Source organism: Hydra viridissima, unplaced genomic scaffold (genome assembly GCF_058129835.1).
Source record: "Hydra viridissima isolate aposymbiotic clone 2 unplaced genomic scaffold, HvirCarnegie_v1 scaffold_1, whole genome shotgun sequence".
NCBI classification, from domain to species: Eukaryota; Metazoa; Cnidaria; class Hydrozoa; order Anthoathecata; family Hydridae; genus Hydra; species Hydra viridissima.
Genome location: NW_028324300.1, coordinates 31315406 through 31338419, shown reverse-complemented (window position 1 = coordinate 31338419; position 23014 = coordinate 31315406). Strand labels below are relative to the sequence as shown.

Below are 23014 nucleotides of genomic sequence, written 5' to 3'. Positions count from 1 at the left end.
TATTATATATATATATATATATATATATATATATATATATATATATATATATATATATATATATATATATATATATATATATATATATATATATATATATGAGATCATATAGTTTCAAAATTCCAAAATTTAAAATAAACATAAACCCAGAAGAAAAAAAACATATGCAAATAAAAAAGTAAAACTTTAAATACTAAATTTTTTAATAAAACCTACACTAATATTAAATTCTATTTAACAAAATATATTTTTGCTCTTAACCTATTTGAACCACACTAAATTATAATGCTTTTAAATTAGTGGTTGTATAAAGACAATTTTCTGCCATATTCATTCCTTCTTGTTCCTTACAATGATAAATGGTATAAATAGCCACATGCTCATCCTCAAGAACTCTAATATCAGGAACTTCATAAACGCTTAAATCTATCATGGACTCATAATGTATATCATCATTTACAAGCTTTTCATAATCTATTTCTACAGCATGTCCAATATCCTCATAATGAGGTGCATTAGATTCTTTACAAGATACAGTTGCGCGACTGCCTTTTTGTTTGCTTGCTTGAATTCTTTTTGCTTTTACTTTAAATTGTTTTCGAATGCAATTAAGAGCAATTATTATTACAACTGAAACAACAAAACTAGCAGAACCAATAATAATGTAGTGGACAACTCTTAAAGCTAGAAGGAAAAAAAAAACAATTAACTATTTAATAAAGTAACCTATTTTTTAATAATTGATACTCATAGAGGAAAATCAAATCTATGGTTATATACTGACATAAATAATTATAAAATTTTGTAAGGACTACTTTTACATACTGATAGTTTCATAAGATTGTTAGTTAGCAAAATTCTTTAACCCTTAGATACTTAAGCTAATAAGAATTACATAAAAACTGATCTGGAGTAACTTAAGTCCCCTAGCATTTTATTTAGAATTTAAGCAGTAAAAGTATATATAACTTTAAATATTTTAAATTATATTATTGTAAAGACTTCACTTTTAACACACATAAAATATACTTTTGCTTTGGTTTGATTAATTAAAATAAACTAAAAAAAAAATAATAGTAATAAACAAAAAATTTTAATTTAACAATGTAATTATAAAAAATAAATTCTGTTTATCCTCTGAATACTCAGAATCATCTTATAAATGTCAGCTGTTAAGCATTTTTTATTTCTCAAAAAATTCATTTTTTGAAGTAATTTATAAAAAAAGTAAAATCACTTTTAAAAATTAAAAATTGGAGGACTCAAGTTACCCAACTTGTGGATTTATAGGGTCAATAAAAAATTGCATCAAAATGCAATTTAAAAACAAAATTGCATAAACAAAATTTAAACCATTTAAAAATAATCTGATCAATTTCAGTTTATGTATAAATAAATTTTTTGAATATTAAAAAACTTGTTTTAATTTATAATCTTTTTTTTCAATGTAGCTATATAAAAAAAAGTGCTTTGAAAAAGTATAAAGGACATCTTTTTAAATGCCAAAAGTAAAAGACAACTACTTAAGTTATCACTAAATACAGGCAACTAATTACTGCTTACCTGAATTGCTTTTACTAGTGGAAACTGAAGTTGAATTAATAACTTGTGTAACACAAGCACATATTGATGATACTGTTGTTTTATTCATTTATCTGTTGATGAGGAAGATTAACTTTTTAAAAATTAATTTCATCAAATAAAAAATATTTTGTTTATGAATACCAGAGTATTTTTTGAAAATATATATTTATATTTTGTTCACAACAAAAACAAGCAACAGCTAAATCTTTACTTTTAAGACAAATACACCTACAAAAAATAAAGTTTTTTAACATCAGATTATATACAGCTATAGTTAACTATTAATGTTTTAAATAAACAGATTCAATAATTATTGCTTATTCATTAGATTAACAACACAAGGGTAAAGATAAAAACATTTAGAAACTTTATAACAAGGGAAAGATAGTAGTTTCATCTAGTGTAAAACATAACAGTAGAAACTAACTGCTTAAAAATTCAAAAAATTTTGACCCCTAAATAATGTTTTATTATGCAAGCAAATGTAATTTTTAATAATAATTGAGAATATTAAAAATCAGAGTATTATAAAAACCTTGAACTGCACTTAGATAAAGTTTGATTTGTGATTTAATGCAAAATTAACTTAAAAGGGAGTATTATTTAAATGAAAAGCAAATTAAAAATCCCAAGAAACTAGAGTATTAAAAAAAAAATTAAACACAACATTTTTACAATCCATAGTAAAATAAAAAATCTTTAAAACTAATACCCATTCTAACCTGAATTTCATTATATTAACTTAAATGAAATTTCATTACTATTTGAGAAAATGATAAAACAAACACCTTTAAAAGAAATACATTCTAGTTTATCAAAATCTTCAAAATTCAATAAAAACTCAACAGAGTTTTGAAAAATTAAAACTGAATAATTATAATTCTATACAAATTCATTAAATTTAAGAAAGCAGAATTGCAATAAAATCATGCAAACTTTACTGTTTTTTAATTTTTATTTAAAATATAAAAACATGATACTAAATAATTTAGTACTTGTTTTTCTTTATCAAGTCAATATGAGTTGAGTTAGGAAAATATATTAGAATAGAAAGTAAAATAAAGAACTATAAATAAACATGAGCATTTTATTTCAGTGAATATCTAAGATAACTTAATATACTTTAGTTTCCCCAAATAATTTTACTTAATTATCCATATAAGACTTAGTGACTCAAGAATTTATTCATGAACAGATATTAGAGGTTAAATTAAAAGCAAATGGTGTAGCTCCAGTATCTACTTCTAGTTTGAACACTAATACCTATGTTCAAGTAAGTTCCTTGAGTAACACTATTAAACTGGTGTTGAATAACAATAGAAATCAAACCTCAAGTTCTTTTAAAGCGGTTTTTATCAACTTAAGTGTACTGTGTAATTTTAATTACTTTACTGTTTACGACAGTCAATCATCAAGTCAACCAACATCTTATAGTATCTATGTATATATATATATATATATATATATATATATATATATATATATATATATATATATATATATATATATATATATATATATATATAGAGAGAGAGAGAGAGAGAGAGAGAGAGAGAGAGAGAGAGAGAGAAAACTAAATAATTGTCAGCAAGTAGTAAACAGCAAAGTATCAAAGGTTATTGCTTTTTAAACTCTTTAAAATTACATTGCAATGCCATTTAAGTATATAAAAATTTTCCTCAAATTCTTAGATTGGCTTAGTATGCTTTTTATATTGAATTGATTATTATAAAGAATAAATCAGTATTAGTGGAGTAAACATTTGGAAATTTAGATATAATTAATTGTAATGCTATTAATTTTTTTAGAGATAATTTAGATCACCTTTTAATTACGTAAAAAAAATTTTAATTTATATAAAAGTAATAGGAAAGAACTAATGTTAGGCATTAGAAATAACGGTATAACAAAATTTAACATTATTAAGTTAGGTATACATATTAGAGGTACAGATTAGTAAGTATTATATCATATAAAAAACTGTTTAATTTTAATATTTGTTTCTTATCGCGTTTGCTCTGTAATAAATATTAGATATAGCCTATTATCTGTATATTTTTCTTAATATTAGTAGTGGTGGAACATCTGCTCGTGTGAAATTTTAGAGTAGTTTCAGATCGGTCCAAATTGTGGTTAACAGAATTGTATACGGGAAAAAATCTTCCGGAGAACTTCAACCAACATTTTCGTTCCCTAATTTTCGTTATTTTTATTCAATGAAAAATAGTCAGTCTTCAAACTTTTCTCTTACTAAAAATTTTTTTTCAAACTTTAAGGATTAAGGTGGTCCTATACTAATAAAACTAAAATTTTAAAAATACACTCATATTTTATGATTTTCATATAAGAAAGTGTTTTATATTAAAAGCACAGTAAAGGAAAAAAAAATAAAAAAATTTTTTTTTTGGTCAAAATTTTGGGTCCATGAACCCTAAAAATGGACTAAGCGCTGCGATAAACAGCCTGTAAACTAATAATGGTATGATCATGAAATTTTCACAGCTTTTTAATATCAGATGATTACACTCACCCTGCCAAAATCAAATAATTTAACAAACTATTGAAGCTTTTGTAAGAAAACAGGCTTAAGGCCTAAAAAAAAGCCCTGAAAAGGCTTAGAACCTAGACCTTATTTTTAGAACCAGTTAACTAACATGAATTCTTTTGGTAAGGTGAATGTGCATATATATAATAAACAACTCCTGAAAATTTCAACACAATCAGACAAACCAATCTCAAGATATTTATTGCAGCGTGCTTAAAACTCACATATTGAGAAAAACAATTATAAAGATTTTTAATGAAAAAAAATTTTTTCAATATATAAAAAGGTCAAAAAATTATTGAAAAACAAAACGACTTGAGCATTATTGAAAACACAGAAAGAAAAAAAAAGTGAAAACTCTGATATTTGAAAAACAGTTAACCAAAATAGAATTATTCAATAAAAAAAAGCTTGAATATAAAAAGATAATATACAATAACTACGTTACAAACTACAATAACTGCCTTAACATAAATTTAATTTTAAAAATAACAAAAAACTAATATCTAAAAAACTCCTGCTTCATAAGATACACCTTCACTTTCATTTACTCTATCTGTAAAACTTTTTCGTTGGGCACAAAGCAGCTTTCTTCTTTGTTTTATTGAGTCAAGCGACTTCTTTTCCATCATCTTTATTCTTTTTTGGTCTATTTTGGTACAGTACTGAGTAGCAAATGTACCTGGTGTAACATTTAAATTTTCAAATATGTTCAATATACCAGAAATACCATCATTAAATGAAATTACTGCTGATGCAACACTTATTTCTAAAGTGGTACGGCAAACAAAAATCTCTTTAGGACAACGCTTCCAAATGATAGCATTAATAGATTCATTTGAGTTTTGAGTTTTGCCATGTAAACATCTACTAAGAAGCTTATCATCACTAAGGTCAAGAAAAATGGGTTTAATTTTATCCCTAATAATAATTGGTATTCCAGGTTTTTCCTTGTAAGTTTTTGTGTTATTAATTTTATCACACTGATATTTACACTAAGAGTCATTAGTTTGAGGACACATATAGTGTCGTAATTCCAAACTCAAAGCATCTGAGCAGTGAAACAAAACAGCACCAATTGCTTTTTTCATTTGGTAAACTGTTGAACCAGTACTTTTACGCACTGCAATACCATAATAATTTTGAAGTTTATTAATCAACTTATCAGTTAATCGACCTTTACCTCCTAATGATTTGCCATCTGCCAATTTGGTTTTGTCGGTGGATTTGAGTTTACGTAGTCTATTACCAACTCGTTTTTGCACATGTCCTACACATTCTAATTTTTCAACAATCAAACCTGGGTAGGGATCACTTTTTAAAACCTCAGCATATGCTTTGGAATCCCCATCTCCAATGTAATGAGTATGTCGAAGTCCCCTTTTGTCTATAGATTTCATAAAACAATCTACAATTCCGGAAACTTCCATAGATCCAGCAGATCCTTCGTGATTAATTAAACAATCATGAGTTTCCAAAAAATTTTCATAAAGTTCTGGATCGCTATCTTTTCTTGATTCCCATGATGTACAGGCATTGCATATTTTTGAAAGAACTCGATAGTCAACACATTTCCCTGAGTCACTAGCAATAACAGTAACAACACCATTAAGTGAGGAATGACCCCTTTTTTGCCAAGTTCCGTCACAGGAAACAACTACATCAGCTAATACATTAATATCAAAATCATTTGGTTGGATATTGTTGTTAAGATATCGAAATTCATTTGCTGCATTTTTCATTTTCACATCAGCTACACTTTGGTATATCATATGAATTTTATCTTGAATATCATTAAATGCTTTTATGTTCATTGGAGGAGGTAAGTTCATTAGACCACAAAATTTTTCCAAACCAGAATGACCTTTTCCTATCTCTCTTATGGCAACAACAGATCTATAATTTATTTCAAATGGTGACATTCCTGGACCTTGCTTTTCAATCTCTTTGCTAGAATAAAAAGACTGTTTCCAATCGCACAAAGATGTTGTACAAGAAATGTTTAAAAACACAGCCAAGCCTTTCTTTTTTGATAAATCAGTTGAGATTTCAATTGAATTATTATGACATTGAGGACAATGTCCAATCAAAGTAACAATTGATTTTAAAATGTCTGTGTCAATAAGTATAAAGCATGAAGGCAATTTATTTGAATCATTATTTTTTGCATTACTATTTTTACTGCTATGTGATAACTTTTTTGAAGATGTTGATGTCAAGATATTTGATTGAGTTGAGTTAGTGATTTCCAATTTAGAAGTTAAATTGATGCTGACTGTTGATGCTGAGGAAAATTGATTTCTTCTAAAGTACTTTTTTTTGAAAATCTTATTACCACCTGCTTTCCTTCTTAAATTTGAATCACATTTATTTTTTCCCATAATAAAAACAAGCACGAGGCACAAATTATAACTCAAAGCTGATTTTTCTATAAGTAATATATGTAAACATAGTAATTGTACTTAAAAATCATGGCTTATTTAGGAAAATAAACATGAAACAGTTACTGGCACCAGTGTCAAAAACTAAAAGTAAATGGCGCAATATTCTAAAACGCCTATTTTCTAATATAAACAACCCGTTGCTAAGGCCGTTGCTAAGAAAATTATTTAACTTCACTGTGAAACTTGCTATTTTAGAGCATTTTTAAATTCACTCCCTATAATGATCTATATATATTTAGAATGTAGAATGTTTGGGCTTCAAGAATATGCAATTTTTGAAAAATCGATTTTTTTGATTTTTTTTAGTATAGGACCACCTTAAACTCTAAAAGTGATTAAGGAGATTTTTCAAATATAGTTTAGCTAGGTCAATAAGGGGCAGGGGAATGGGAACCATTGGGCAGAGCATTCAAGAAAATTAAAAATCCAACCCTTTTCCAAAGCGATAGGAAAACGTTGCTTGAACATTTACATTGGTAAATTTTTTGCTTTTGTACAATAATTCACTTTGTTAATAATAGAAAGAATGTAAATGTTGTTGTAGTTCTTTTTCGGTTCCAATGGTTTTAATTATTATTAAAAGCATTAATTATATTTCAAATCATTGGAACCGAGTTAAACTCGAACTAAAATTTAAAATATTTGTCGTTTATGTTTTATAACATTTAAGCTTTTAAACTTTTGAATCAGATTATTTAAGATGAAAATTAATTAGTACACAGAACTTTTTGAAATGGCAACTTGTTGGTCATTCGGTTGGTTATATATAAAAGGTCTCAGTAGTATTTGTTAAACTTGAAACTGCTGACCAATATCACTATGCAATCCGTGAATAAAGGGTGCAGAACATTGTATTTTTCTAGTATTTTTTAGTACTCTATTGAATTCTTTTAATATTTTTTAGTATTATCTTACTTTGATTAATGTATAATTTGTTTGTTTTAACAAAATAACAGTTTAGTTGTATTTTGTAGCGAGTACCAGGAATGGCACGAATTTTAATCATCATTTTATTCATATTAATTATTCGTTCAACTATCGATACTCAGCTATCGATATTCAACTATCGATATTCAACTATCGATACATCAAGAATTATATCAAAAGTATATCAAGAGCTGATCAGACGTCAGTTTTCTTAAAATCAGGATATGTTGTGAACGTATTTTTTACGTTGGAAAACAGCTATGTTGCAGCGCTTGCCGATGTGTGTAAAGTGTAAATTAGTGTAAATCTAAAAGAACTAAAAAACTGACCAAACGAAATTACACAATATCGAAGGCAGGCTTACGATAGCGTCTCAGAGATCTTTCACTCTCAGGGCCTGTTTAGATGGAAAGCGGGCTGGCTCGTTTGCCGAGCCAGCCCGTTTACCGAGATATCGATGTCATCAATATTTTAACTTAATTTTATTTTGCGTTTATATGAATAAATGAGCTAGCTTGGATAGCGAGATCTCACTGTTTTTTGCCGAGATCTCGGCAAACGGGCTGGTTAATTTTTTATATAAATTTGTACGCATGTGTATAAACTTTTACATTTTTTAAATTTGAAAGCTTCCGCATAAAATAATAAATTTAATAATAAAACTGACAACTTCCGTGTACTTAAAATTTTAGTTGTTTTGCTTTTATAATTTACTAAAGATCCAGTATCTTTTAAGTAATATAAAGTAATAGCTACTTTTTTATCTGCTGATAGAGCTCTAGAGTTAGGCGAAAAAGGGTCAGGAGATAAATAAAGGCTTAACTCTGAAACCAAATTCATGAAAAGCAACCGTGAAAGGCTAAAATTTGTTTTCCATACATCAATGGGAGCTACACCAGTTATTATATTATGCCACCATAAATCAATTCTAACAGTTTTAAACAAGCAACTACGATTTTTTCTTTTAAGGCACCTTTCTCTTACTCGTTTCATCTTTTGAAGTGATTGTGATCCTTTTCGTAAAAGAATAATATTTAAAAAGTTATCAAATTTAAATTTGTAAAGCTTATATAATACAATTAGGCTTTTAACAAGCATTATTTGTGTTATTATAATACCAGTTAAACACATTGTTAAAATGCAATGTGTTTTTTATTTGTCGCTAGCCGCCATCTTTAAAGTTATTATTTTACCGATAAAGAGGCCAGCCCTGCTAGAAAAAGCCAGGCTGACCTCGATATCATTTTTTCTTTTTTTGTCAAAAATTCATATAAACGCAATTTAAAAACTGGCTCGTTTTCCGGGCTAGCTCGGCAAACGGGCTAGCCCTTGTCCATATAAATAGGCCCTAATAAAGGCTTTTTCGTTTAATGCTCACTATTCTTTTTATAATGCTAAATTTCAATTGAAAGCAAGTAGTGAACGCCGTTGTATTATTCAGTGCAATTCTAACTACAAAAGAAAACATTATTTTAGGGGTAATGAAGGAACATAAAGGAACAGACAAAAAAGAAAATATTTTTTTGATGCTTTTTCCTTATCAAACCATTTGTGACACAGAGACATTGATATTTCATTTACAAAAGTACTATTATTTGTGGCAAGAAATAAGCGTGTTGATGAGAGAACTAACAAGCGTTTTGAAAATTTAAATATAGATGACAAATCATTTGTTTGCAAAAAATGTTCCAAATTAGATGTTGTGACAGGATTTAAACAGATGAGAATTATAAAAAGATGTATGAAATGCGAACTTAGTGTAGATGAAAAAGTTAAACTTAGGGGAGATGAGAGAGACACTATTAGTTATTTTCATTTTCTCATCTCAATTCCATATCTTCTATATATTGTATTTACCGAGAGAATCTTGGTGGGAATTCCACCAAGGGATAACGCCCATATCTTACTTTAGTGGTGAACTGGTTGTGCTTGGGTTTGTTCTATTGAAAAGAAATTTTCATTGTCTGACACTGTTTTATTATATAAGGATTGTAATTCTGGTTGACTTCTTATGAATTCATCAGTGGATTGCTTTGCACAAAGTGTTCGTAGGTTTAAACAAAAGGTTCGGAATTTCTAAGCAATACACCTTTGTAGAATCGATGTCAAAGAATGCACCTTGGTTGTTAATTGTTTAATCAAATTTACTTAGTGGCTGAAAAATTGTACGAACGTTGGTGTCGAGATACAGGACTTTCTTTTTCACAAAATAAACGTCTTACGTAATATAGTTGCACAAGCAACTATATTACGTAATAAAAACGTAATAAAAATGAGCAATTGCTTTTACTCAGTAATTGGTCAGCTTTACGTGAATAGAAACTTCAACAACTTTTCTTAAGTTTTTATTCACGTAAAATTGAGCAATTACTGAGTAAATTGCTTACCTTTACGTGAATAAAAATATGAGGAAAACTGCTGAAGTTTTAATTCACGTAAAGCTGACCAATTACTGAGTAAAAGCAATTGCTCGTTTTTATTCACCCGGCCTAATGCCTATTGCTACTTTTATTTGGTCTTAAGAATGGGCAACAGATGGTAGAATCTTAAGAATCCCGTGTGTGTTGGGACATTATTCTAAAAATGTTTATTTCCTGCGAACCATCTCAAGCATTGAAATAGCTCTTTTATTTTCATGATGTAACTCCAACAACAATTAAATTCCTTCGTGTAGGGGAGGATGGGTAGGAGTTGTGATAATAGCTGATCGTTATGAAACTTTATTATTACGTTTATAAAATTCTTGTCATTAAAGTTAATTGATGTAAGTTATAAGTCAAGTCATACGCTATTTTTGTAGTTGTTGTATTTACATTTTATGACTTGACTAATAACTTAGTCAAGTCGTACGCTATTTTTGTACATAATTACGCCCTCGAGAATTTTTTGTTTCTGTATAAAAGTTGTAAAAGAATTGAATAAAAAACAGTAGAAAATAAAAGTAAACAAAGTTGTTGTATTTACAAGCTATTTCGGCAGTATGGCATCCATGGCAAAAATGATTGGAAAATTTGATGGATCTGGAGATGTTGTAGTGTGGTTGAAAAAGATCAAGCTGGTGGGAGAGCTGCAAAAGTTGGGCGATCTTTCATTGATCATTCCGTTGTTTCTTGAAGGCAGTGCGTTCGCATTATATGAGCAACTTGGGGAGAGCCAAAAAACTTCCGCTAAGGATATTGAAAAAGCCCTACTAGATGCATTTGCAGTTGATGGTTTCCAAGCTTACGAGCAGTTCAGAGATCGGAGATGGAATGACGGTGAATCTGTCGATGTGTATTTGGCCAGTTTGCGTCAACTTATGAATTTGGCCGATATTGAAAGCGAAGAATTATTGCTAAGAGCGTTCATAACTGGATTGCCGGGTGAAATTTCGAAGCAGCTACGAGCACAAGTGAAAATATTTGGGATCAGTTTACAGGATGCATTGAACCATGCAAGAGTACTCATGACGGAAAAAACAAAAGAAGAGTATGTTTCAACAACTATCTCTGAGTTCCATAAAAATGTTAAGAAACCATCCGCTACTGATGTTATCTGCTACAACTGTGGCAAATCTGGACATGTTGCTCGAATCTGTTTTTCGAAGAAACAAAATGTCAGTGATGGGATAAAATGTTTCAGGTGTGGAAAATCTGGACACATTGCAAGATTTTGTTTGTTGCATCAGGGAAACTCAAATGGGGAATCGCCAGCGCCAGCTGTTTCCCTAAACAACTAACGGCGCTTCCAATATGCACTGTGCAGGTGAACACCTTTGCTGGGAAAGCACTGGTCGACACTGGATGTACCCGAACTATTATCTCAAACAACATGGCTCGGAAAGCTGGTGTTCGTATTAGAAGACATGATATAATGGTGTTGGCTGTTAATGGAGAAGTTGTGAAAACGGAGGGAGAAGCTACAGTAACATTAATCATTGAAGGAAAAAAGCTCAAAGCATTAGTAATGATTCTAAAAAGTGTTGTCAACGGTATTGATGCTATTATTGGTATGGATGTCATTAATCGCTGTGGAGGAGTGCACTTGTACAATGGAAAAATTGAATTTGGTTTTGTTTCAATTTATACAGAGAAACAAATTGTTGGTATAAATGACAAGGATTTTGATGCTTACTTTGATGGTACAAAGTGGACTGCTAAATATAAATGGAAACAAGGTCAACCACAACTAAGAAATTCTGTCGCGCAGTACAAGGTAAAACCCCAGTTGATACCTCAATTTAATAATGAGATGGACTTATGGGTGAAAAATGGCTGGTTGAAACAAAGAAGAAAAAAATGGCTGGTTGCAACAAAGAAGAAAAAAGTACAGAAGGGATTGTCCCGTTAATGGCTGTTGAGCAGGAAAATAAAGGAAAGGTACGACCTGTTCTGGACTTTCGCGAATTGAATCAGTACGTTAATTCGCATAATGCCACAAGTGATGCATGTGATGAAAAAGTTAGAAAATGGAGAACTCTTGGTGACAAATTTGCAACACTCGATCTTAGATGCGCGAAAATGGAATGCTGAAGGAATTCAAAATGGAGCGACATTGTGGTGTGATGCAAGCAGCATGGCAATGGGGGTTGCTATAGAATACAATGGCGTAATAATTGAGGATGCAGCCTGGCTTCGAAGTATAAATGATGTCATGCATATTAATATTGCTGAATTAGATGCTGTGGTGCGTGGGATAAACCTAGCTGCTAAGTGGCATATAAAGAATTTGTCAGTATTCACTGATTCAGTAACAGTTCATGGATGGTTAAAAAGTATGCTGACTGAAAGTCATAGGGTTCGATCAAATGGATTATCAGAAATGCTTATTAAAAGAAGACTTTCTCTATTGCAAGACTTAATAAAAGAATATAATATAAACATCACATTGAAATGGGTTCCGTCCTCCAAAAACAAAGCTGACGTGTTGACAAGAGTTCCAAAAACTTGGATAAATGAACTTTCAAAAAAAAATACTAAAGAACTAGCTGGGGTAAGTATTGCTGAGGAAATTCGTAATTGTCACTCAAAGCATCATTTTGGCGTTAATCGGACAATGTTTACAGTGCAACGAAGACTTCCGCACGTATTAAGAAAAGACGTTGAAGAATGTGTTCGCAATTGTTGCCAATGTAATTCAATTGATCCAGCACCAGTAAAATGGGAAAATGGAGTGCTAGATGTACCAGACACATGGTATAGAATTGCTTGTGATGTGACTCACTATAAAGGGTCGCCATATTTAACAATGATTGACTGTGGACCAAGTCGGTTTGCAGTTTGGAGAAAGTTGCCGTGCGAAGATACCAAAAGTGTAGTAAATCAATTGGAATCCGTATTTAGGGAGCATGGCCCACCGCAAGAACTGTTGATGGATAATGGAGCGGTGTTTAAATCCAAAGAATTTTCAAACATATGTGAAAAATGGTGTGTAAAAAGGAAGTATAGATGCGCATATAGACCTTCAGGGAATGGGATAGTGGGGCGTAACCACCGCACAGTAAAACGAACAGCTGCGAGGGCACAAATATGTCCGTTACTAGCGGTATTTTGGTACAATGCAACACCAACTGTGGGAACAAATGAGAAATCTGCACCTGCTTCTCAGAAAAATATGTACGTCTGGCGTCTACCAATTCAAGAGGAGAAAAACACTGAAACTCAGGAAAGATCACAACGAGTTATGGAAACTTATGGAATTGGAGAAAAAGTTTACGTTCGCCCTGCTGATGCAAAGTGCACTTCAGTTTGGAAAATTGGTACTGTAACTGACATACTCACAAACACAAATATTGAAATTGATGGTGTACCAAGACATGTGCGAGATGTGAGAATAGCTCCTGCCTCAAATGTTTCAAACGCTTCAAGAGAAACTATTATCAGTGAAAAGATCGACAGTGATGAAAGTGATTTTGAAGATTTAGACATTTTTGCTGCACAAGAGGAAGAAACCGAAGAAACAGTTGTTGACGATGAGGAGGAAGCTGGTGGCAGAGAAATCGTCGAAAATTTATTACCAGCGATCAGACGATCAACCAGAGAAAGGACAAAGCCGACATATTTAAATGACTATGTTACTTAAGAACTTTAGTTCTTGGGGTGATGTGATAATAGCTGATCGTTATGAAACTTTATTATTACGTTTATAAAATTCTTGTCATTAAAGTTAATTGATGTAAGTTATGAGTCAAGTCATACGCTATTTTTGTAGTTGTCGTATTTACATTTTATGACTTGACTAATAACTTAGTCAAGTCGTACGCTATTTTTGTACATAATTACGCCCTCGAGAATTTTTTGTTTCTGTATAAAAGTTGTATAAGAATTGAATAAAAAACAGTAGAAAATAAAAGTAAACAAAGTTGTTGTATTTACAGGAGTGAGTCACTTTTTTTAAAATAGATTATACCAAGAAAATCAAAAGTGGAAAAAGTATAGGATAAGGAGCCTAAGGTAGCCTAATGTATTAGGTTTCTAAAACATGAAATATCAAAATATCTTCAGGTTTTTAATAACTTGAACAATAACGCACTTATTGCTACTGGTTCACTCCTACCCATGAATGGGTAGGAGTGAACCAAGCAAATGGTAGGAGTGAGCCATTATCTTTGATTACTAGAAAACTAAAATTAGATATTTTCTTTAACTAATTTATTGAAAATTAAGTAAGTAACAAATACTTTATAATTAAACACAACATAATTAAGTAATAATGTAACAAAAATAACAATAAATTCTGTCATGACAAATGATTATTTCCAAATATTAAGATATAATAAAAGTATCTATATGTAATGAAAGTAGTATATTAGCATATATTATATTGGCAATAAAAATAATATTTAGCAAATACTGATATAGTCAAACACAACCTCAAATTTGTAATGGCAATGCTGCCTTTTACATGTTCCAGAAAAAGTTGGCCGAGGTAGCAATAATTTAACATCCATTCTAGGGATAGTCACAATATCTGGTGAATTAGGCATCTTAAAAAAAACCACCTTTTTTCCGAAGAAAAATAATTGTAACTTCTTCTTTTACAGAGTTTATACATAATACCTTTCCAACATAAAACAATTTTTTTTTTGCTGTTCCAAATTTAACCAATACGAAGTCATCTTCTTTAGGATACCCATCATAAGCACACAAATCATCTTCTAGGATTATTAAACCTTTCTCATTTGTGATTGCCACATGTTCCAATACAGAATTGTCTTTTTAAAATAATTTTTTGTTAATATTCTGTAAATTTGCTTTTAATTCTTTTGTAAGTTTGACTAACTTTTTATTGCAGAGCTTTTTCTCAATCCGATCTCTCTCAGGAGTGTCTGTGGCAATCATAGAGCGACCCTTCTTCCTTTCCTTTCTTTTACTGTTTTTTTCTCCAGATTTAAGAAAAACTCTAAATTGTTTAGGGCTGATAAAAGAATCTGATGATGTAGACAGATCAACCATTGTATCATTGGTAACTAGTTTGTTTGTATCTATAGTTGGCGGAGATGGCATTATTATTATATCTATAGTAGTAGAGGTAGTGGGGTTTGCGTTTGATGAAACATGAGGGTTAAAAAAATTATCAGAAGTAATGCTTCTGTGATTTTTTATGCAAGTATTGTTTACATTAAAAGTTCTGTTTGTTACAGAGCTACACACAAAATCGATATCTGTAAACACGTTCCTGTCATAAGGAAATATACCTGTCTTTTTAAAAGCAGCTACAATCTTAGAAGAAGTTATGGCTTTCAGAAAAGCAAGTCCTACAGATGCAGCCACTTGGTAAATTGTAGATGTCTTTCTAGGATTGTGGAGCATCCATAAATCAATTGCCGCATTATATGCAGTTTTAAATGGTCCCATAACTCCCACATTAAGTGGTTGTAAATGTCAAAATGGTCACTCCATGCTCCTTTGCTAAATTAAACACTGCTATAGATAAGTGCGCTTTGAAATTGTCATATATCAATAATGATGGATTTTCTTTCGTACTAGACAAGAACTTAATAAAGTGATTCATAACATCTAAAAAAAGTTTACCGTTCATCCAGCCTGTTTTACATGCGATTCCAAGAGATCCAGAAGGAGCTCCTAACAACATATGCTCCTTGAAATGCACTCTTGGAAAAATAATTACTGGTGGAAGATATTGTCCAGAAGCACTGATTATTATACAAGTTGTGACAAGGGTTCCTCTTTGAGCACTTGTGACTTTGCAAACACTCTTCACACCTTTCTTTGCAAAAACCTAAATATTTAGATGTTTTATGTAAGAAATAAATGTCATGAAAAATATACTTATTATTGAAGATTAACATACCTTTTGTGGGTTCTGCACGGTAATAGTTCCAGTTTCATCAAGGTTAAAAATCCGAGTTCCATTTACAAATGCTGGTGATCTAGCAAAAAGTTCTTTTAATTTATTAAAAAATATATTTACATTATGGGTATTAAATGATGTTGCCCTAGAGAGAGAACATTCTTTAGGTGTTCTAAGAGGCAAATCTGGATGTCGCTTTCTAAAATTATTCATCCAATCAATACCTGCCATTGAGTCTTTGTGCCACCTCTGTGGAATGCTAATTTTATTAATGGTTGCCATCTCAAAAGCTATACACTGACATTCTTTAATCGGAAGGCCATAGAACATTCTTGAACAATCCAAAATATATTCCTTTAATTCTAATTCCTGCTTGTCTGTAAATATTCTTTTATAATATAATAATTCGGGGTATGTCTTGTATTTTCCTTAAGCAAAAAATTTTTCCAATAACGACGAAGCGTTGGATAGGGTATTTTGGAAGTGATTGCAGTTTCTCTAATACTTTTTCCTTTTTGGATTAAATGTAATGCATCTTTCATATCTTTACTGGAAGTTTTTGCTTTCGAAGTGGTTCTTTTATAGACTCGAGGCATTATAACATATGGTAAAAATGAATGTAATGTTGCACACGAGTTTGATATACTAAGATATAAAAGTCAAACGTAAATATGTTTTTACGCTGAAGTCAAAACTTTTTTAACGTGAAGTATTAGTGACCCGCGGTTCAATCCCACCCGTGAAGGAATGGCTCATTCCTCTTCAAGCTGTGCAACTGGATTAAAACATTAAATGTGCAATAAGTACGTGGTTAATGCATGTAAAATACTTTGTCCTAAAAACTGAATTGTTTATTAGTAAATTTTCAACCACTATCTGATGTCTCGAAACAGCCGGTATGCTCATTAAAGAAGTTCAAAAAATACAAAAAAGTACTTACATACACATTGTTAACAACAATGTGTATGTAAGTACTTGGTGAAAATTTTGAGTCTTTTAATTTCCCGTTTTAGCTGTAGGATCAACGATCCACTCCTGCCCTTGGCTCACTCCTAGCCATCCTCCCCTAACCACATGTCAAACGATTTTAATTGAAGTTATTTGAAAAATGATCTTCAACTTATGACATTTTTTCGAAATCCAAAAAAATCCTTAGGAAGTTCTTTTTTTTCGAAGTTAACATAACAAATATTTCGGAATTTTTCAATTTTATTCGAAACTTTATTTTTTTATAAACTTTATTTTCCATTTTATTCTGACGACCGCAAAGAAATAATTCTTTGTAGTTGGCACAAAAAACTATTTTCAAGATAGTAATCCAAACTTCAGGAGAAAAAATTACAAATTAAATTATTCCGTAACACTCTGAATTCGAAAAATTCATGAAACCTCCAATTTCATTTAATTTCGTATTGTTTTGTTTGGAACGTCATTGCTCCGTGCTTACTTGTTTTGCTTGACTGTCACTGTTATTTGAGAGCTTATAGGTACGTGTGCAAAATTTTTAAACTATTCAAATATTTAATTATTATACATCATTGTAAAGAGCTTTAAATCAGTATTACAATGGCGAAAATTTCAAACAAAAAAATCATTCTACTAAACGTTATGCCCATTTAAGTGACAAAAATTCATTATAAGGAATGCTTGAGAGCCATTTTCTGAGAAATGTAGTAATAAAGAAATTTTGGAAGTGATGTCTTCAAATTGCACTCATTTTTAGATATTTTGTAAAAAACAATGTAAGTAGGCCACTGGTAGTTTTTTTTTTCTAAAATGTTTTTTGATTTCGGAGATATTGGATCCCAAAATTTGGCCCGTTTTGAGAGAATTTTGCGCATGGAGTGCAATTGCTACTTTGAGGAGTAGTTTTAGCAACATGAATATGACAGAAACATTTCTTTTTAATTTTTTTACTAATCTGGGTAGATTTCTACAGTAAAAGTAAAAATTCAACATGCTTACATTTTCAGTAGTCTAGAAATCGTTGTCCGAAACCACAACATTTGAAGTTTTACCCTAACTTTGAGCTCTAATATCTCTTTAGGCCAATACTTGCACGTAGTTTTTTTTAGGTGTTTTTGAAAGACATTAAGACATACATTGATTTTTCGGAACAAAAACCATGTGCATGCAAGGACCTGGGAAGGAGTACCCTGCCCAAAATCACTTTTTGCGTTCAACGCGCTTTGATAGATTACCCGTAACAACCGTGGCCTTAGGTCCACCATGAACAGTAGGGAAGCATGCTATTTATTTTAGATTAGGTAATCGATAATATGCAAATAATTTTTTCACATGTTTAAGAAATTGGATTTATGAAATCAAGAATGATTATTAAATGAAAGGGTTTTAGCATATCTTTTGTATATTCTGTATTTCTGTAATGTTACTGTAGTGTATACTTCAAATTTTTATTGTTAAGAAATAGAAGGGCAGAGATTGCTAGCATATACCAAACCAGTTATCACTTCACTTTACTTTATACCGATGTCTTTGAACCTGAACATAGTTAGCTTCTCATCGATTGTGATTTTTTCCAAATCTAAGGGATAGAGTAGGAGTCTAGGAGAATAGAAGGGAAGAGCATAACAGTACTAGTACAACCACATACAAGTTTAGCTTAAAATATGGCTTATCAGTTCACTTCACTTTAAAATTTTTGCTAATAGAACTTGAAGTTGAAGTCATTAAACTTGAACTTGAAGTCATGGAGCTTAAAACCTGAACGAAGTCACGCGACGTTCGTTTGTTTACTTTTTGTATGCACTCGTTTCGTTTACTTAAACGATTTCGAAGACAGTTAAATTTTTGGAAGTGAATTTGAAAGCCGTTAGAAATTTTAAACAGTTTTAAAACACGCCATTTTCGAATTTACACAACTTTTTACGATTTTGAAAACCGCGAAAATATATTTTATTCGAAGTAATACGATTTTGAAAACCGTTTAAATAAATTTCATACAACTTTTAACGATTTCGAAACACGTTCACACACGACTTTTTGCGACGTCGAAGCTTCGACTTCGACTTCGAAACACATCGACCTCGATTGTTTTATCTCTAGTTTTCAGTAGAAGAATTAAAATTTGTAAGTAAAAACTGCACTTTTTTAATATAAGTCAATAAATAATTATCAATAAACAAAATATGTTAGAGAGCAAGAATAAAGTTTCTTATGAGAAATCCATATATTTTAATAAAGAGAAGATTTCTTGTGGTTCTTTTAAGCGTTGAAACAAAGATGGAATTTTTTAAGTTAACGAATTAACTGCTGACATAACTTATCATTTACAAGCTTTAAAGGTATGAATAATATTAACAGGATTTCTTACTCCATAGGTGAAAAATCTAACGTTACTGTTTTATAGCTACTACCGACAAACCAGTGAAATGAAAAAACCTTGATTGAAAGCCGACTACAAACTTATCTTTCACGCTATGACTCATTATGGTTGTACCATCGTTTTTCTTTTGGTATTAGCTGGAATCAGCCAAACAGTTGTCAACACCCAAGACATGAATTTCAAATTGGTAAAAAAGCACCAAAAATTAGATCCATTCCTTTGAACACCCTTGCTGCTTATAATGAAAAGAGTTTATCACTTCCTGTTGGAACCGTATTTTGCTTCAGCCACCTAAAAAGTATTTCTACAGGTAACAGTATTGACATGTTAAAACCAGCTCCAACACCAATAAAGTCTTGCTTTCCTGCTGATGACATATATGTTCCAGATTTAACAACCATTTCAGATGAAACTATCAAAGAATCAAAAAAGCAGCTAGCTATTTGTGTGAAGCAATTAGAGCAAGTCCACTGTCCTTTCAGATAAAGCAAGTTCACCAGCAGCTGAGGACAATATTAAAGCCAAGTGAATATGTGACAACTCAACAATTTCGATCATTATTCTGTAGGCAAGTAAATTAACTTGTATATTTACAAATACCCAAAGTATGTATGCCAAAAAATGTGACTTTTTTCTTTTTTTTTGGCTTCAGATAAATATTTAGCAATTTCCTTTATCCTTTAAGTATAATTTTTTAAATGGAGTAAGCAAAAAAGAACGGGAAGGTTGGCAACCACTTTTTTTGAAGAGGTTAACTTAACTGATGATGTGATTGATGAAACTGTTGATATGAAAGATGCACCTGAAAACGAAGAAGATGATTTAAACAACGATATTGAGTTGTTTGCAAAGGAGTAAGCAGCTGAATTTCAAATTGGTGATAGGATTGTTGTTCCATACTTTGTGTAATCGTATCCTGCAATAATTAAAAATGTAAGAAGTTTTAACACTGTAATATTGTATTTTTGTGTATTGAGATCTATTACAAAATTATTGGTTTATTAACCAGATTAACTAATTTCAAGGAATATTTAGGAAGCAACAATGATTGAACGTTACTTTACCTCAACCATTAGGTCAATGATGATGGTATATATGTTTCTTGTATGGAATATTCTGTTACACCTGGAAAGAACTGCTTCAAGTGGCCAACCAAAGAAAATATTCTCCAATGTTCGTCTCTTGACATTGTTTGTAAGATTGATGCACCAACACTAACTAATCAAAGAGGAGATTATTCACTCTCAAAAGATGATATTGATAACGTGGAGATTCAGATTGGCCATTAACAAATTTGTAATACTTTTTTGGTAATTCTTAGAAAACTGTATTTCCCATCAGTTTTATACGGAAAAAACGATCTTGAAGTTTAATGGTTCTTTCTTTTCATTGATATAGTTAAAAAAAAGTTCTCTTGTACAGTTCCTTTAAAAAAAGCATTATATTAAAATTTTTAATAGCAGTCCTAATTAATAAGGCTGTAAAGTAGCCGTTGCTAAGTATATATATATATACCGTTGCTAGGGTATTTTTTTAGTTAAAAAATTGGCAAAATTAGGCTGCTTCTAGGATTTCTGTAGGCTTTTTATCACCCGAGCACATGGATTTTTTTTCAGATATTGGAAGATGCATATTTAAGGAAAATAAATAACTTATACTGTTCATGGTGGACCTAAGGCCACGGTTGTTACGGGTAATCTATCAAAGCGCGTTGAACGCAAAAAGTGATTTTGGGCAGGGTACTCCTTCCCAGGTCCTTGCATGCACATGGTTTTTGTTCCGAAAAATCAATGTATGTCTTAATGTCTTTCAAAAACACCTAAAAAAAACTACGTGCAAGTATTGGCCTAAAGAGATATTAGAGCTCAAAGTTAGGGTAAAACTTCAAATGTTGTGGTTTCGGACAACGATTTCTAGACTACTGAAAATGTAAGCATGTTGAATTTTTACTTTTACTGTAGAAATCTACCCAGATTAGTAAAAAAATTAAAAAGAAATGTTTCTGTCATATTCATGTTGCTAAAACTACTCCTCAAAGTAGCAATTGCACTCCATGCGCAAAATTCTCTCAAAACGGGCCAAATTTTGGGATCCAATATCTCCGAAATCAAAAAACATTTTAGAAAAAAAAAACTACCAGTGGCCTACTTACATTGTTTTTTACAAAATATCTAAAAATGAGTGCAATTTGAAGACATTACTTCCAGACTTTGCCTAGATTTCTAAGACAATAGCTCTTAAGAAAACTGCAACTAACTTAAAAAATTAGCGTTCGGTTTACGGTGGTTTTATAATAGAACTTCGCTGTTTAGTTTTTAGCGCATTATTTTGCCTCAGTTATATTTTTATTCAACTAACAGCAGAATATGGTTTTGTGTGTGTGTGTAAATCATGTTTTGAATACTTTTAAAAAATCACGAATATTTTAAATAAAGTTTCATTTTTCTAAAAAAACAATTTTTTAATGAATAAAAAAGTCAAATATACAAAAGGCTCATAATCATGAATCCCCCCCCCCCCAACTTCTACAACAGAAGAATATGAAATCACTAAAAACGTTAGTAACTGCAATGAAATCACTAAAAACGTTAGTAACTGCAAAAAAAAAAACAAGTTCCAATAAACTTACAACACTCTACTTTTAAAATACTATCTAAGTCAATATAAAATTCTAAAAAAAAGAAGAGAAAAATCCATCCTTGCAACACCAACCTCGAGCACGCGGTGAAAAAATGTTCACAGATTTTATCTAAAATCGGTGCCGTAAATCGCAGATATGCACATACCTTATATATATATATATATATATATATATTTGCGCGTATTTAATTATTATATATATATATATATATATATATATATATATATATATATATATATATATATATATATATATATATATATATATATATATATATATATATATATATAATAAATAAATAAATACGCGCATTCACACTTGGGTTAAAAATATTAACATAAGTCCTTTTATCCTTAATATTTTTTAAATTTAGACAGCACTTAATACAAGAAAAGAATTCTATCAGTTCTTAGGAGCATGCAATTTAACATAACAATAGGGTTTTATTGGACTTCCAATTTAGCAGCATTACTACTGAGCTACAGCTTAAAGCAATTATAGTAATGAAGTTTAAATGTTCAGTTACGACCAATATTCTTACTTTATATGTTATAAGCAATATATACAAAAAATGTGAAAGACTTCCAAAAAAATAGCAACAATTTTTATCTAAAGTTTTTCAAACATCTAACAAATAAATAAACAACTAACACCTTGATAAAAAAAAAAAAGTAATAGATAAGATCTCAAGATAGGATTTAAGTAAAATAGCTAATGACCTTACTAAACTTTAAGCTTAGTTGGCGACCATTTTTTGTTTTACATTTGTTACGCGTATCTAAAACATGTAACAAGCATACTTGCGATAGAAGCATTAACACAAATGAAGATCACAGCAAACAGCGAATGTCGCTTTTTTTTAAAATTTTTTTACCTCGACAATCAGAGTGAACTTTAAATCTTCACAATATACATATGAGAAGATAAAATAAAATCGTGTGAAAAGGAAGAAAAAATGCCGATGACAAGTAAACATAACCAGTAAAGATTGCTTTAAATTTGTTAAGAAGATTAGCACACGAAATAGTCCGGTGGGAAAATCTGAAATGTCCCATTTCTTAGTATGCGATTTTTTTTTTTGTATATTTATATTTTAAAAAAAAAACGCTTTGATATAAATCCAAACTATCGCAGTATCGAAGTTTTCAATGGAAAAACAGGAGACCCATTTATATTGTTGTTTTTCAAAAAAATCCTATTTTATTAATGATATAGTTACTATATATAAAAAGTAA

At 30.5% G+C, this 23014-nt stretch overlaps 4 protein-coding genes, 1 long non-coding RNA gene and 1 pseudogene across 8 annotated transcripts in view; 4 read left to right on the top strand and 2 right to left on the bottom strand.

Moving 5' to 3' along the window:
• Nucleotides 1–109: 109 nt before the first annotated feature.
• On the bottom strand, nucleotides 110–1672 carry LOC145192447 (uncharacterized). 2 transcript variants are annotated; one of them, XM_090067385.1, is made up of 2 exons: nucleotides 1564–1672; nucleotides 110–684 (listed from the first exon to the last, which is right to left on the bottom strand). In XM_090067385.1, exons 1-2 carry the CDS (start codon nucleotides 1649–1651, stop codon nucleotides 281–283), a joined length of 492 nt encoding a protein of 163 aa, XP_089923511.1. In that variant the 5' UTR covers nucleotides 1652–1672; the 3' UTR covers nucleotides 110–280. The 2 variants fall into 2 exon arrangements, with proteins under 2 accessions (XP_089923511.1, XP_089923518.1); XM_090067392.1 differs by having other exon boundaries at nucleotides 110–630.
• Nucleotides 1673–10245: 8573 nt separating this feature from the next.
• LOC149894519 (uncharacterized) lies at nucleotides 10246–11225 on the top strand. Its single transcript, XM_090075824.1, has one exon. It carries the CDS (start codon nucleotides 10481–10483, stop codon nucleotides 11216–11218), a length of 738 nt encoding a protein of 245 aa, XP_089931950.1. The 5' UTR covers nucleotides 10246–10480; the 3' UTR covers nucleotides 11219–11225.
• Nucleotides 11226–11910: 685 nt separating this feature from the next.
• On the top strand, nucleotides 11911–13560 carry LOC149894518 (uncharacterized). The gene has a single exon (XM_090078538.1). The coding sequence runs from the start codon at nucleotides 11911–11913 to the stop codon at nucleotides 13558–13560; it is 1650 nt and encodes a 549-aa protein (XP_089934664.1).
• Nucleotides 13561–14114: 554 nt separating this feature from the next.
• LOC145194090 (uncharacterized) lies at nucleotides 14115–16700 on the bottom strand (annotated as a pseudogene). Its single transcript, XR_016448706.1, has 2 exons — nucleotides 15793–16700; nucleotides 14115–15720 (listed from the first exon to the last, which is right to left on the bottom strand). The product of XR_016448706.1 is annotated as an uncharacterized LOC145194090 (transcript).
• Nucleotides 16701–18564: 1864 nt separating this feature from the next.
• LOC149894517 (uncharacterized) lies at nucleotides 18565–20511 on the top strand. Of its 2 annotated transcripts, none has more exons than XR_016445176.1 (3): nucleotides 18565–18882; nucleotides 19163–20071; nucleotides 20215–20511. It is a non-coding gene; the product is annotated as an uncharacterized LOC149894517 (long non-coding RNA). The 2 variants fall into 2 exon arrangements; XR_016445177.1 differs by having other exon boundaries at nucleotides 18594–18882; nucleotides 19134–20071.
• Nucleotides 20512–22535: 2024 nt separating this feature from the next.
• The window catches only part of LOC145192630 (calcium/calmodulin-dependent protein kinase type 1-like), a 38515-nt gene continuing 38036 nt past the window's right edge, over nucleotides 22536–23014 (top strand). Inside the window, exon 1 of the transcript XR_016452192.1 lies at nucleotides 22536–22840. The gene's annotated coding sequence lies outside the window, so the exon portion shown is untranslated. The remainder of the gene's footprint in view (nucleotides 22841–23014) is intronic.

Bases quoted from the DNA above. Each gene is read 5' to 3' on its own strand.
- LOC149894519 (XM_090075824.1), top strand. From the start codon at position 10,481: ATGGCATCCATGGCAAAAATGATTGGAAAATTTGATGGATCTGGAGAT.
- LOC145192447 (XM_090067385.1), bottom strand. From the start codon at position 1,651: ATGAATAAAACAACAGTATCATCAATATGTGCTTGTGTTACACAAGTT. The intron at 685-1,563 runs GTAAGCAGTAAT...TTTTCCTTCTAG, and splicing joins CACTAGTAAAAGCAATTCAG to CTTTAAGAGTTGTCCACTAC.
- LOC149894518 (XM_090078538.1), top strand. From the start codon at position 11,911: ATGCCACAAGTGATGCATGTGATGAAAAAGTTAGAAAATGGAGAACTC.